The sequence below is a fragment of the Anomaloglossus baeobatrachus genome, chromosome 1 (assembly GCF_048569485.1).
Source record: "Anomaloglossus baeobatrachus isolate aAnoBae1 chromosome 1, aAnoBae1.hap1, whole genome shotgun sequence".
NCBI classification, from domain to species: Eukaryota; Metazoa; Chordata; class Amphibia; order Anura; family Aromobatidae; genus Anomaloglossus; species Anomaloglossus baeobatrachus.
The window spans coordinates 659,869,618-659,883,025 of record NC_134353.1 but is presented as its reverse complement, the minus strand read 5'-3'; the positions used below and the strand labels follow the sequence as shown (position 1 = coordinate 659,883,025).

At 49.6% G+C, this 13,408-nt stretch overlaps 1 protein-coding gene across 3 annotated transcripts in view; it reads right to left on the bottom strand.

Moving 5' to 3' along the window:
- CFAP73 (cilia and flagella associated protein 73) overlaps positions 1–4,681 on the bottom strand; it is an 81,376-nt gene extending 76,695 nt beyond the window's left edge. For 2 of the 3 annotated variants that reach the window (XM_075319997.1, XM_075319999.1), the window contains exon 1: positions 4,602–4,681. In XM_075319997.1, the coding sequence (XP_075176112.1) occupies positions 4,602–4,657 (56 nt within the window). In that variant the 5' untranslated portion in view covers positions 4,658–4,681. Of the gene's footprint in view, positions 1–4,566 lie in introns of all 3 variants that reach the window. The other variant, XM_075319998.1, reaches the window with a different exon arrangement.
- Between the last annotated feature and the right edge of the window lie 8,727 nt (positions 4,682–13,408).

Genomic DNA, 13,408 nt, shown 5'->3' with positions numbered 1-13,408 from the left:
CCTACGTTCCTTATGAGAGTGCTGGTGCCAGACTCCTCCACATAAAGAAAGGCTCATAATTTCCTTATGAGAGAGCCGGTGTCAGACTCCTCCATACAAAGAAAGGCTCATACGTTCTTTATGAGAGAGCCGGTGCCAGACTCCTTCATAGAAAGAAAGGCTCCTACGTTCCTTATGAGAGTGCTGGTGCCAGACTCCTCCATACAAAGAAAGGCTCATACGTTCCTTATGAGAGAGCTGGTGTCAGACTCCTCCATACAAAGAAAGGCTCATACGTTCCTTATGCGAGAGCTGGTGCCAGACTCCTCCATACAAAGAAAGGCTCCTACGTTCCTTATGAGAGTGCTGGTGCCAGACTCCTCCACATAAAGAAAGGCTCATAATTTCCTTATGAGAGAGCCGGTGTCAGACTCCTCCATACAAAGAAAGGCTTATACGTTCCTTACGAGAGAGCCGGTGTCAGACTCCTCCATACAAAGAAAGGCTCATCCGTTCCTTATGAGAGAGCCGGTGTCAGACTCCTCCATACTAAGAAAGGCTCATCCGTTCCTTACGAGAGAGCCGGTGTCAGACTCCTCCATACTAAGAAAGGCTCATCCGTTCCTTATGAGAGAGCCGGTGTCAGACTCCTCCATACAAAGAAAGGCTCATACGTTCTTTATGAGAGAGCCGGTGCCAGACTCCTTCATAGAGAGAAAGGCTCCTACGTTCCTTATGAGAGTGCTGGTGCCAGACTCCTCCATACATAGAAAGGCTCATACGTTCTTTATGACAGAGCCGGTGCCAGACTCCTCCATACAAAGAAAGGCTCCTACATTCCTTATGAGAGAGCCGGTGCCAGACTCCTTCCTAGAAAGAAAGGCTCCTACCTTCCTTATGAGAGTGCTGGTGCCAGACTCCTCCATACAAAGAAAGGCTCCTACGTTCCTTATGAGAAAGCCGGTGCCAGACTCCTCCATACAAAGAAAGGCTCCTACGTTCCTTATGAGAAAGCCGGTGCCAGACTCCTCCAGTGGCAGCATTTCTCTTAGAATAAAAGGATCGGCCTCCAAAACTGGATATGCTAGATTTTTCCATCGCCAAACATTATCTGGTGACAGTCTGAAGTTCCCATACAGATAAGACTGTTGGCCGAGCTCGCCGATATCTGACGTTCAGCCAGTTAGTATAATGTGTGTGGTGACTACTCTGAATCTGCTCTACAGCATGCAGGCCTTGTGTAGTCACTGCCGCTACACCACAGATTCATCATTGCTTATGTGGCTTCGCAAGGCGTCTGTATGAGTATGGCTGGATTCAAACATCCATGCTCGAGGTCTGAATTTGGATCCGGACACAATCAGCCAGTCCAAAGATCGCAGTCCACACAAAATACCCATATGTGAATCCAACCTTCAAGGGGTTGTCCTGTCTAATCCACAAGTCTGCAATCACTCTATTTGACTGCAGAAAGATGCTCACAATGAGTAAGACGATGTGGCAATGCAATAATCGGGCCCGAAAAAGCCCATTACTGACAAATGGAACATAACAGGGAGACATGCAGCTGTCCTGTAGGCTGGCACACACCGCTGTATACAATACGCTGCTGGCACACACCGCTGTATACAATACACTGCTGGCACACACCGCTGTATACAATACACTGCTGGCACACACTGCTGTATACAATACGCTGCTGGCACACACCGCTGTATACAATACGCTGCTGGCACACACCGCTGTATACAATACCCTGCTGGCACACACCGCTGTATACAATACCCTGCTGGCACACACCGCTGTATACAATACACTGCTGGCACACACCGCTGTATACAATACACTGCTGGCACACACCGCTGTATACAATACACTGCTGGCACACACCGCTGTATACAATACACTGCTGGCACACACCGCTGTATACAATACCCTGCTGGCACACACCGCTGTATACCATACACTGCTGGCACACACCGCTGTATACAATACACTGCTGGCACACACCGCTGTATACAATACCCTGCTGGCACACACCGCTGTATACAATACGCTGCTGGCACACACCGCTGTATACCATACACTGCTGGCACACACCGCTGTATACAATACACTGCTGGCACACACCGCTGTATACAATACACTGCTGGCACACACCGCTGTATACAATACCCTGCTGGCACACACCGCTGTATACAATACCCTGCTGGCACACACCGCTGTATACCATACACTGCTGGCACACACCGCTGTATACAATACCCTGCTGGCACACACCGCTGTATACAATACCCTGCTGGCACACACCGCTGTATACCATACACTGCTGGCACACACCGCTGTATACAATACACTGCTGGCACACACCGCTGTATACCATACACTGCTGGCACACACCGCTGTATACCATACACTGCTGGCACACACCGCTGTATACAATACACTGCTGGCACACACCGCTGTATACCATACACTGCTGGCACACACCGCTGTATACAATACACTGCTGGCAGACACCGCTGTATACAATACCCTGCTGGCACACACCGCTGTATACAATAGGCTGCTGGCTCACACTGCTGCATACAATAGGCTGCTGGCACACACCGCTGTATACAATACACTGCTGGCACACACCGCTGTATACAATAGGCTGCTGGCACACACCGCTGTATACAATACGCTGCTGGCACACACCGCTGTATACAATACACTGCTGGCACACACCGCTGTATACAATACCCTGCTGGCACACACCGCTGTATACAATACCCTGCTGGCACACACCGCTGTATACAATACCCTGCTGGCACACACCGCTGTATACAATACCCTGCTGGCACACACCGCTGTATACAATACACTGCTGGCACACACCGCTGTATACAATACACTGCTGGCACACACCGCTGTATACAATACACTGCTGGCACACACCGCTGTATACAATACACTGCTGGCACACACCGCTGTATACAATACCCTGCTGGCACACACCGCTGTATACCATACACTGCTGGCACACACCGCTGTATACAATACGCTGCTGGCACACACCGCTGTATACAATACACTGCTGGCACACACCGCTGTATACAATACGCTGCTGGCACACACCGCTGTATACAATACGCTGCTGGCACACACCGCTGTATACAATACGCTGCTGGCACACACCGCTGTATACAATACGCTGCTGGCACACACCGCTGTATACAATACACTGCTGGCACACACCGCTGTATACCATACACTGCTGGCACACACCGCTGTATACAATACACTGCTGGCACACACCGCTGTATACAATACACTGCTGGCACACACCGCTGTATACAATACACTGCTGGACACACCGCTGTATACAATACACTGCTGGCACACACCGCTGTATACAATACACTGCTGGCACACACCGCTGTATACAATACACTGCTGGCACACACCGCTGTATACAATACCCTGCTGGCACACACCGCTGTATACAATACCCTGCTGGCACACACCGCTGTATACAATACCCTGCTGGCACACACCGCTGTATACAATACCCTGCTGGCACACACCGCTGTATACAATACACTGCTGGCACACACCGCTGTATACAATACACTGCTGGCACACACCGCTGTATACAATACACTGCTGGCACACACCGCTGTATACAATACACTGCTGGCACACACCGCTGTATACAATACCCTGCTGGCACACACCGCTGTATACCATACACTGCTGGCACACACCGCTGTATACAATACACTGCTGGCACACACCGCTGTATACAATACCCTGCTGGCACACACCGCTGTATACAATACGCTGCTGGCACACACCGCTGTATACCATACACTGCTGGCACACACCGCTGTATACAATACACTGCTGGCACACACCGCTGTATACAATACACTGCTGGCACACACCGCTGTATACAATACCCTGCTGGCACACACCGCTGTATACAATACCCTGCTGGCACACACCGCTGTATACCATACACTGCTGGCACACACCGCTGTATACAATACACTGCTGGCACACACCGCTGTATACAATACCCTGCTGGCACACACCGCTGTATACCATACACTGCTGGCACACACCGCTGTATACAATACACTGCTGGCACACACCGCTGTATACCATACACTGCTGGCACACACCGCTGTATACCATACACTGCTGGCACACACCGCTGTATACAATACACTGCTGGCACACACCGCTGTATACCATACACTGCTGGCACACACCGCTGTATACAATACACTGCTGGCACACACCGCTGTATACAATAGGCTGCTGGCACACACCGCTGTATACAATACACTGCTGGCACACACCGCTGTATACAATACACTGCTGGCACACACCGCTATATACAATAGGCTGCTGGCACACACCGCTGTATACACAATACGTGGTACCATCCCCAGGATAGCCCCTAATCCACTAGATCACACACAATCCACTGCCATACACCAGGCTGGTCACCATATAGACCAGTGTCCACACAGCGTATGGTATCCATTATTGACTTATTAACCCCTGCGGGTCTGGGAAGAAGCGGCAGCGGCGCACATTGCCTCTACATGGAGACGGGAACTCGCGCTCACACCAGCAACTTATCCTCGAAAGCCCCGCGGAAATATTCCTGTAACTCGCACTCCATGTTTTCTTCACCGAACAGCGAGTCTCCGTGTACTCAAGTCACCATGGCAACAAAGCCCCGCCCTCCTGATCTTAACAGCAGGAAGTTTCCAGCGGCCATCTTTAGATAGGGCACAGTAATACCTACATAACCAGGTCTGACAGGCGGATTGTGTGGTTGTTCCGTCAGAGCCTTCAGCGCTTCCTCATCACTGTATAGTAATGCTTGCCACAAATGCCCGCAGTAAATGTACCAGCGCCATGCCTTCATATTATATCAGACTATCAGCAATAGACGTCCTTGTGTTAGTGCGCCAGCCTGTCAGCGTCAAACACAGAGGCCAAGGGGTTGTCCCTTTTCAAATGTAATTAGGGTTGCAGAGGTCTAAAGCTCAAACATGACAGATTGTCCACGCTTCCCCAGACTGGTGATCGGCTGCAGCAGTGACATCACAACTACAGCTCCAGACGCCATGTCCCATCAGTAAACTACTGAGTAGAGATTGGCTGCAGTGGTTACAAGCACTGTAGACGTCACGTCACTGCTGCAGCCCATCAACAAACATTCTTGACAGAGAGGCAGAGCTGAACCAATGGAGGGCGACCAATAACTCGCAATTTTAGACCTCTGCAACCCTATAGTACAATGATTTATTATAAATAGCCACTTCATAGAGGCCACTGCGGCTGACACTAAAATAAGAAGTGTATCTATAGAATAAGGATATCTAAAGGGTACTTTACACGCTGCGATATCGATACCGATATCGCTAGTGAGCGTACCTGCCCCCGTCAGTTGTGCGTCACGGGCAAAATCGCTGCCCGTGGCGCACAACATCGCTAACACCCGTCACACGGACTTACCTTCCCTGCGACGTCGCTGTTGCCGGTGAACCGCCTCCTTTCTAATGGCAGCCGTCCAATAGCAGAGGAGGGGCGGAGATGAGTGGCTGGAACATGCCGTCCACCTCCTTCCTCATTGCCGGTGGACGCAGGTAAGGAGATGTTCGTCGCTCTTGCGGTGTCACACGTAGCGATGTGTGCTGCCACAGGAACGACGAACAACATTGCTACTGACCAGACAACGAGTTTTCATAAATAAATGATCTCTCTCAGACAAACTATTTTTGCCTCTTGTGATCGTTTAAGGTCGCTCCAGCCTGTCACACGCAGCGATGTCGCTAACGGCGCCTGATGTGCATCACAAACACCGTGACCCCGACAATATATCGTTAGCGATGTCGCAGCGTGTAAATGGCCCTTAAGACACAAAGTGGAATCCATAAAAGATCTCTGGAAGCACAGACTGTCCCAATGTGGCAAGGGCTTTGGTGTCTGACCTTCCCTACATTGGCCCATCACCTTGCCCTGAACACTGTGGGCGCCTCATGATGACAGCGTCCCCTGGTATAAAACAATGAGGTCTCCTCATGACAACAGCGTCCCGTGGTATAAAACAATGAGGTCTCATGACGACAGCGTCCCCTGGTATAAAACAATGAGGTCTCCTCATGACGACAGCGTCCCCTGGTATAAAACAATGAGGTCTCCTCATGACGACAGCGTCCCCTGGTATAAAACAATGAGGTCTCCTCATGACGACAGCGTCCCCTGGTATAAAACAATGAGGTCTCCTCATGACGACAGCGTCCCCTGGTATAAAACAATGAGGTCTCCTCATGATGACAGCGTCCCCTGGTATAAAACAATGAGGTCTCCACATGACGACAGCGTCCCCTGGTATAAAACAATGAGGTCTCCACATGATGACAGCGTCCCCTGGTATAAAACAATGAGGTCTCCCCATGATGCCAGCTTCCCCTGGTATAAAACAATGAGGTCTCCTCATGATGACAGCGTCCCCTGGTATAAAACAATGAGGTCTCCTCATGACGACAGCGTCCCCTGGTATAAAACAATGAGGTCTCCTCATGATGACAGCGTCCCCTGGTATAAAACAATGAGGTCTCCACATGATGACAGCGTCCCCTGGTATAAAACAATGAGGTCTCCTCATGACGACAGCGTCCCCTGGTATAAAACAATGAGGTCTCCACATGATGACAGCGTCCCCTGGTATAAAACAATGAGGTCTCCCCATGATGCCAGCTTCCCCTGGCATAAAACAATGAGGTCTCCTCATGACGACAGCATCCCCTGGTATAAAACAATGAAGTCTCCTCATGATGACAGCGTCCCCTGATATAAAACTCTCAGGAGAAGGGATCTGGCTGCTGGGACTTTTGGGGTTCAGGATGTTCATGAAGTTCACCAGAGTTGTAAAGACATCATGTGTGTGGCGCCCCTGAGGCTTCAGTCGCCACAGAGGTACTGCATCTCAGCCAGAGGTGTAGTATCCCATTCCCGGGTAAGGTGGAGGTCACAAACCGGTATACACAAACACAGACACTCTTATTTAGCAACACTCCACTAGACCATGGTTAGGGCAAGTTGCACCTTTCATGTCGCCATAGGAACGCACAGTCCGAAGCCACCCTGGGGGTGGAGTCTAGTTAGTGGGAGCAGACTGTAGAACGTGAGCCAGTTGGAAGAGGATGCGGAGGAGAACGGTCCTGGGGACGAGGGCTGGATCAGCTCATCTCAGGATAGTAGGAAAACAAGTGTCCTAGGGCCACGAGAAGTGCACCATACACCCGTGGACTCTTTTCCACAGCGGCATACAGGTGTGGAGGGACTTGGCCGTATAGGGGACCGGCCCCTCAACTAGTGGAGAACTTTAAGACTCAGCTAGCAAACCGGAGGCTAAGGCTACTGCAAGTACTGGAGCCACATCCACACACAGAGTGAAAAGATGACCACATAGGGCCAAGGGATTGAGCTTCAAGCCAGGTTCGCGGACACCGGCTCGGGGCTGTGTGTGTACAGGCGTGGGACAGGTGGGAGAGGTCAGCGCAGGAAGACGACCAGGAAAGGACACTGAGGGGTGTACCGGGTTGTGCCTCTGAACTATCCATGATCGGCTGGAGCCCATCACAGCAGAACTTAGCACTCCAAGGACAGCATTTGACCGTGCGGACGTGTTAATCTGGAACCCTTAGGCTACATTCACATGACCGTTCCGGTTTTTCGGTCCGCAAAACACAGTCCGTTTTTTTCATGGATGCATTCGTGTGGCATCCGTGTGACATCCGTTCCGTTCCGTATACTGGCCGTGTGTCATCCGTGTGTCATCCGTGTGCCTTCCATTTTTTAGGCGGACCGCAAAATATGGAAGCAGCTAGATAGATAAATTGATGGATAGATAGATAAATAAATAGATGGATAGATAGAGAGACAGAGAGATAGGGATAAATAGAGGAATGAATGAATGAAGGGACAGATAGAGAGATAGCTAGTGGGATAGATAGATAGATAATAGATGAGAAAGACATATAATGTCCCACTCCCCAGCATTTTGTAATCTTGCACCCTTTAGTGCCTTTCATGTGGCACTAAAGGGTGCTTAGCCTTGTATTTAGCCAAAAAATAAATAAATAATTACAAAAAAAAACGACGTGGGGTGCCCCTATTTTTTGTAGCCAGCTCAGGTAAAGCAGACGGCTGCAGCCTGCAGACCACAGCTGGAAGCTTCAGCTTGGCTGATAATCCAAAACAGAAGGCACCCCACGCTGTTATTTTAAATTAAATAAATAATTTAAAACAAAAATGTGAGGTCCCCCCCCAAATTGGATCACCAGCAAAGGTAAAGCGGACAGCTGTGGCTTGGTATTCTCAGACTAGGGAGGTCCGCGGTTCTTGGATCCTCCCCAGCCTAAGAACAGCAGGCCGCAGCCGCCGCAGAAGTGACACATCCATTAGATGTGTCAATCCTGGTGCTTTTTCCCCAGCTCATCCCGATGCCCTGGTGCGGTGGCAAACGGGGAAATATATGGGGTTGATACCAGATGTGTAATGTCACCTGGCATCAAGCCCTGGGGTTACTGATCTCACGGCATCTATCTGATACCCGACATCACTAATCCAATCAGTAATCAAAAAAATAGACGACAAACTAATTTTTATTTGAAAAAAAACTCCCCAACACATGCCCTCTTTCACCAATTTATTGAAAAGAAAAAACAAATCCAGGTCCGGCGTAATCCAATAAGGGGGTCCCACGATGATCAATACTCACTGTCCCAGTGAATGAAGAACAGAACATTGGCTGGGAGAGCAATGCAGTGACCTGAGCTAACATCAATGGGTCAGCCCAGGTCACAGCAGGGCATGACCATCGCTGACTTCAGGAGGTTAGCTAGGTACTTTACCTGCAATGATGAAAGCCGCTGCACTCCTGACATAAGCGCTCATCACTGACTTCTATGCCCGCTGCATTCTCAGATCATCGCTCGCGAGTGGCCCGTGAGGTCACCGCTAGTCGCAGTCTCAGGCCGCCCACGAGAGGTGATGTGAGAATACGGCTGAAAGTGACAAGCGCTAACGTCAGGAGTGCAGAAATTAATCACCGCAGGTAATAAATCATCATCCCTAGCAGATACTCGCATTGCAGTGTTGGCATATGCTGACACACTGCAGTGCGAGCAGCCACGGGGCTGGCACGGGAGCGGGACACAGACTGCACGGGCACCCGACGGCGGTCACACGGAAGTGCTTTCATGCGGCTTCCGGAGTTTTTGCGGGTCCATTGACTTGTATTGAGTCACAGTCCGTTATCATGGAAAAGAATAGGACCATGTTCCATAATGACAGAACGGACATATGGCATCCGATATGTTTTTTCGTAGGATTGGATGCACTTGGAAGTGCTTCCGTGTGCCATCCGATCCTACCCAAAAGACATTGAAAAGATGGTCCTGTTTGTGGGTTCGCAAATAAACAGGAACTCACCAGGACAAATGGAACGGTCAAGTGAATGAGCTCTTACTGTGAGTAAAGACCTTGTGACTGCATCCCTGTGTTATCCGGTTATTCCCTGCGCCCCGCCATTATAGACTACTACTCCCAACAGCCCCAGGGCCCAGCTCTACCTATGGGGAGCTATTGCAACTCTGCTGCATCACCACCGACCCCAGGGGAACTGAACAGCAGTGGCGGCACCTATCTTAACGCATACCACAGGTGTCGTCACAAACTTATCATCCCCTGTAAATAATCCCCCACCATCCCTGCCATTTATTAGTGACCCCACTGGGGTCACGGAACCGGGCCCTGTCGCCGTGACATCCTCCGAGCAGAACAGAGCCGGCCCGGTAACGAGTAACCCCCAGGCCCCGGTGCGGGCGTGTCATGTGCACGTAGGAGGGTTGAAAATGAGCGGTCCGTATTTAGCCTCTTACTGGACTGACGCCATTTTGTTGCCCCATTTGTACCCCCTCCAGATGATAAACCAATTGTATTTGCTGTTTATTGTTTTTATGGTACTATGCTGGAGGAGTAACCTGAATTTGTGTATTTTATAACGTTATTGCTTAAAGCACGGCTCCAGTGTTTTTTTTTTTATTGCAACCCTGGAGTGGAGCCACTAATCTAAGTTCCTTCCACTTAAGGTACCGTCACACTAAGTGACGCTCCAGCGATCCCACCAGCAACCTGACCCGGCAGGGATCGCTGGAGCGTCGCTACACGGGTTGCTGGTGAGCTGTCAAACAGGCAGATCTCATCAGCGACCAGTGACCAGCCCCCAGCCAGCAGCGACGCGTGGAAGCGATGCTGCGCTTGGTTACTAAGGTAAATATCGGGTAACCAACCCGATATTTACCTTGGTTACCAGCGCACACCGCTTAGCGCTGGCTCCCTGCACTCCTAGCCAGAGTACACATAGGGTTAATTACCCGATGTGTAGTCTGGCTATGTGTGCAGGGAGCAGGGAGCAGACACTGGCAGTGTGAGAGCTGCGGACGCTGGTAACGAAGGTAAATATCGGGTAACCAAGGAAAGGGCTTCTTGGTTACCCAATATTTACATTGGTTACCAGCGTCCGCAGAAGCCGGCTCCCTGCTCATTGCACATTCAGTTGTTGCTCTCTCGCTGTCACACACAGTGATCTGTGCTTCACAGCGGGAGATCAACAACTAAAAAATGGTCCAGTACATTCAGCAACAACCAGCGACCTCACAACAAGGGCCAGGTTGTTGCTGGATGTCACACACAGCAACATCGCTAGCAACATCGCTGTTGCGTCACAAAATTCGTGCCTCAGCAGCGATGCTGCTAGCGATGTTGCTTAGTGAGACATGGCCTTTAGTCTTATACTTAAAATCCTCTGTCTTCATCTTTTGTCTGTGCCGCACCAGTTGGTCTCCAGCAGTTTATGACCTGACGGATCACTCCAGTGTTTGCTCGGCCATCTGGAAGTCACAACTCAATGTAAGTCTATGAGAGCTAGCACAAAGCTCACAGTTACATTTAGAGCTTGGTACTGATATCTCTGTCTTCCCGTCAGTCAGAAGTTGTGGTCACAAGATGGCGAATGGGCACTAGAGCGGTACCGTAAACCGCTGACGAGGGTGGGTGGTGAGTACAAGACTAGGTACAGAGGCCTCACCTTAGTAGCACTTCTCAAGCATTGCAATAAGTAAAAAAACACAGGAGCGGTGCTTTAATCTTGATTGTGTGTTGTGTGCTTGGGAAAGAAAAGCTGACATTGGTAGGGGGCTAGTGAGAGTAGCCACAGGGTGCCACACCCCAACCAAGCCAGGTTGTAGGGGGTTAAGTTGCTTACTTGGTGAGTGACATGGTGAAAACGCATTCATGTATGGTGGTACGGTTGTGCACTGTAGACGTGGCCTAGGGTACTTTTGGGCCAGCTTCCCGACACTCAGCATCAGGCGCTGAGGGCATGAGCAGCAGATGAAACTCCTGGCACATACCGCTGAGGCAACTTGTAGATGAGGTATGGGCACCTTGCACTACGTGGTGTGCCACCTCAGTTACTGTCAGAGATTCCCTCTATTAATATCGTAAGAATGGAAAGGTCAGAGAGAGTCTAAAACTAAAGACAAGGAGAAAAGTGTCCATAATAGTTATAATAATTTTTATTTATATAGACATATTCCGCAGCACTTTACAATATTAGACATTACAGAATATCACAATTCAAATACCAAGAGGAATGAGGGCCCTGCTTGCAAGCATACACTCTATGAGGTAATAGGAGAGGCACAAAAGGTATAAATTTGGGGGAGGGGGGGGGGTTCTGGGGAGGAAAGCTTGTCATATATGGTCCAGCCATTCATATAATAGAGGATTCAAATCCAGCTGCGTGGACTGGTCACCAGCCAGAATTTATACAAGTTCAGGGTGTAAAAAAAGTACATGAAGAGGAAGGAACCAGAATATACAGGGGACAAGAATTGGAAGAAAATTTAGTAAAGGACAGAATGGGACCAGTTAGATGAGTGAGGTGACGTGATAGGCTAGTCTTAAGAAATATATTTTAAGGCCCTGTGCGCACTGGAAAACTGAATTTTCTTAAGAAAATTCCGCAGGGTCTGAAAGATTACTGCACCCGCGGTAAAAAACCGCGGCAAACCGCACCCGAAAACTGCATGCAGTTTGCCGTGGCTTTACCGAGGTATTGCCGCGGTTTTGCCGTGTGCGGGTTGGTACATGTGCTTTCATGCATTCCATGCAATAAGGCACATTGAAAGAAAAAAAAAAAGGTAATTTTCTTCTGAGATAGAGAGTAGATACTGTAGATAAATAGACAGATAGAGGAATAGATAGAGGAATAGATAGATAGACTAGATAGATAGATAGATAGATAGATAGACAGATAGACAGATAGAAGGATAGATAGAGGGATAGATAGAGGGATAGATAGAAGGATAGATAGAGTACCTGTGAGCACACGCTGCAGTTCTCCCGAGCAGTAATGTGAGTTCACATTACCGGCCGTGGGAAATGCCCTGTGGTTACCTCTGCAGGCTTGTTGCGAGGCTGCATTCAGCCTGTGTCTGTGTCACTCGCTTCTGGATGCAAGCAACGGAAGACGTGGATTACGCCGGAGCTGTGTGTTTCGGGGGGGTTAATAAACGGGTGAAAGAGGAGGCTTTTTTGTGTTTTATTTAAAATAAAGGATTTTTCGGTGTGTGTTTATTCACTTTACTTACGGGTTGATCATGTCAGCTGTCTCATAGACGCTGCCATGATCAAGCCTGGAGTTAATGGTGGCGATCCGCTGCCATTAACTCGTTATTACCTGGATAGCCACTGCATCACGGCATCTGGAAGAGCCTAGGACACTCCGGGACTGTCGCATAATGCATGCGACAGTCCCGGGGCAGCTGCGGCTGATATTCTCGGCTGCAGGAGGAGGGGGGACATTAACCCTGCCCCCCGCCCTCCCCAGCCTGAGAATACCAGGCCGCCGCTGTGTGCTTACCTCAGCTGGACGGTAAAAATACGGCGGAGCACATGTGGTTTTTTTTCTATATTTCCGTTTCATTTGTATGTGTAGTCTATATGTCTGTGTGTGAGTGATGTGTGTGTGTTCTATGTCTGTGTCAGTCTGTCATGTGTGTGTCTCTGCTCCGCTTCCTCTTCCTGTAATGACGTCACTTCCCTGTGGGATTTCACGATAACATTGCAGTCAATGGAGTGAAATCCAGAAGGGAGCTGCGGAAAAGAAGTGACATGCAATTTTTTTTGCTGCGGGAATCCCGCAGCAAAACATGCAGCTGTCAAATTCCGCATAGTGCGCACAGCATTTTTTTTTCCCATAGGTTTTGCTGGTGAATCACTGCAGAGATGTTATGAACATAACATGCAGCGAAACATGCAGCAAAACCGCAGGAAATCCGCGGTAAAAAAC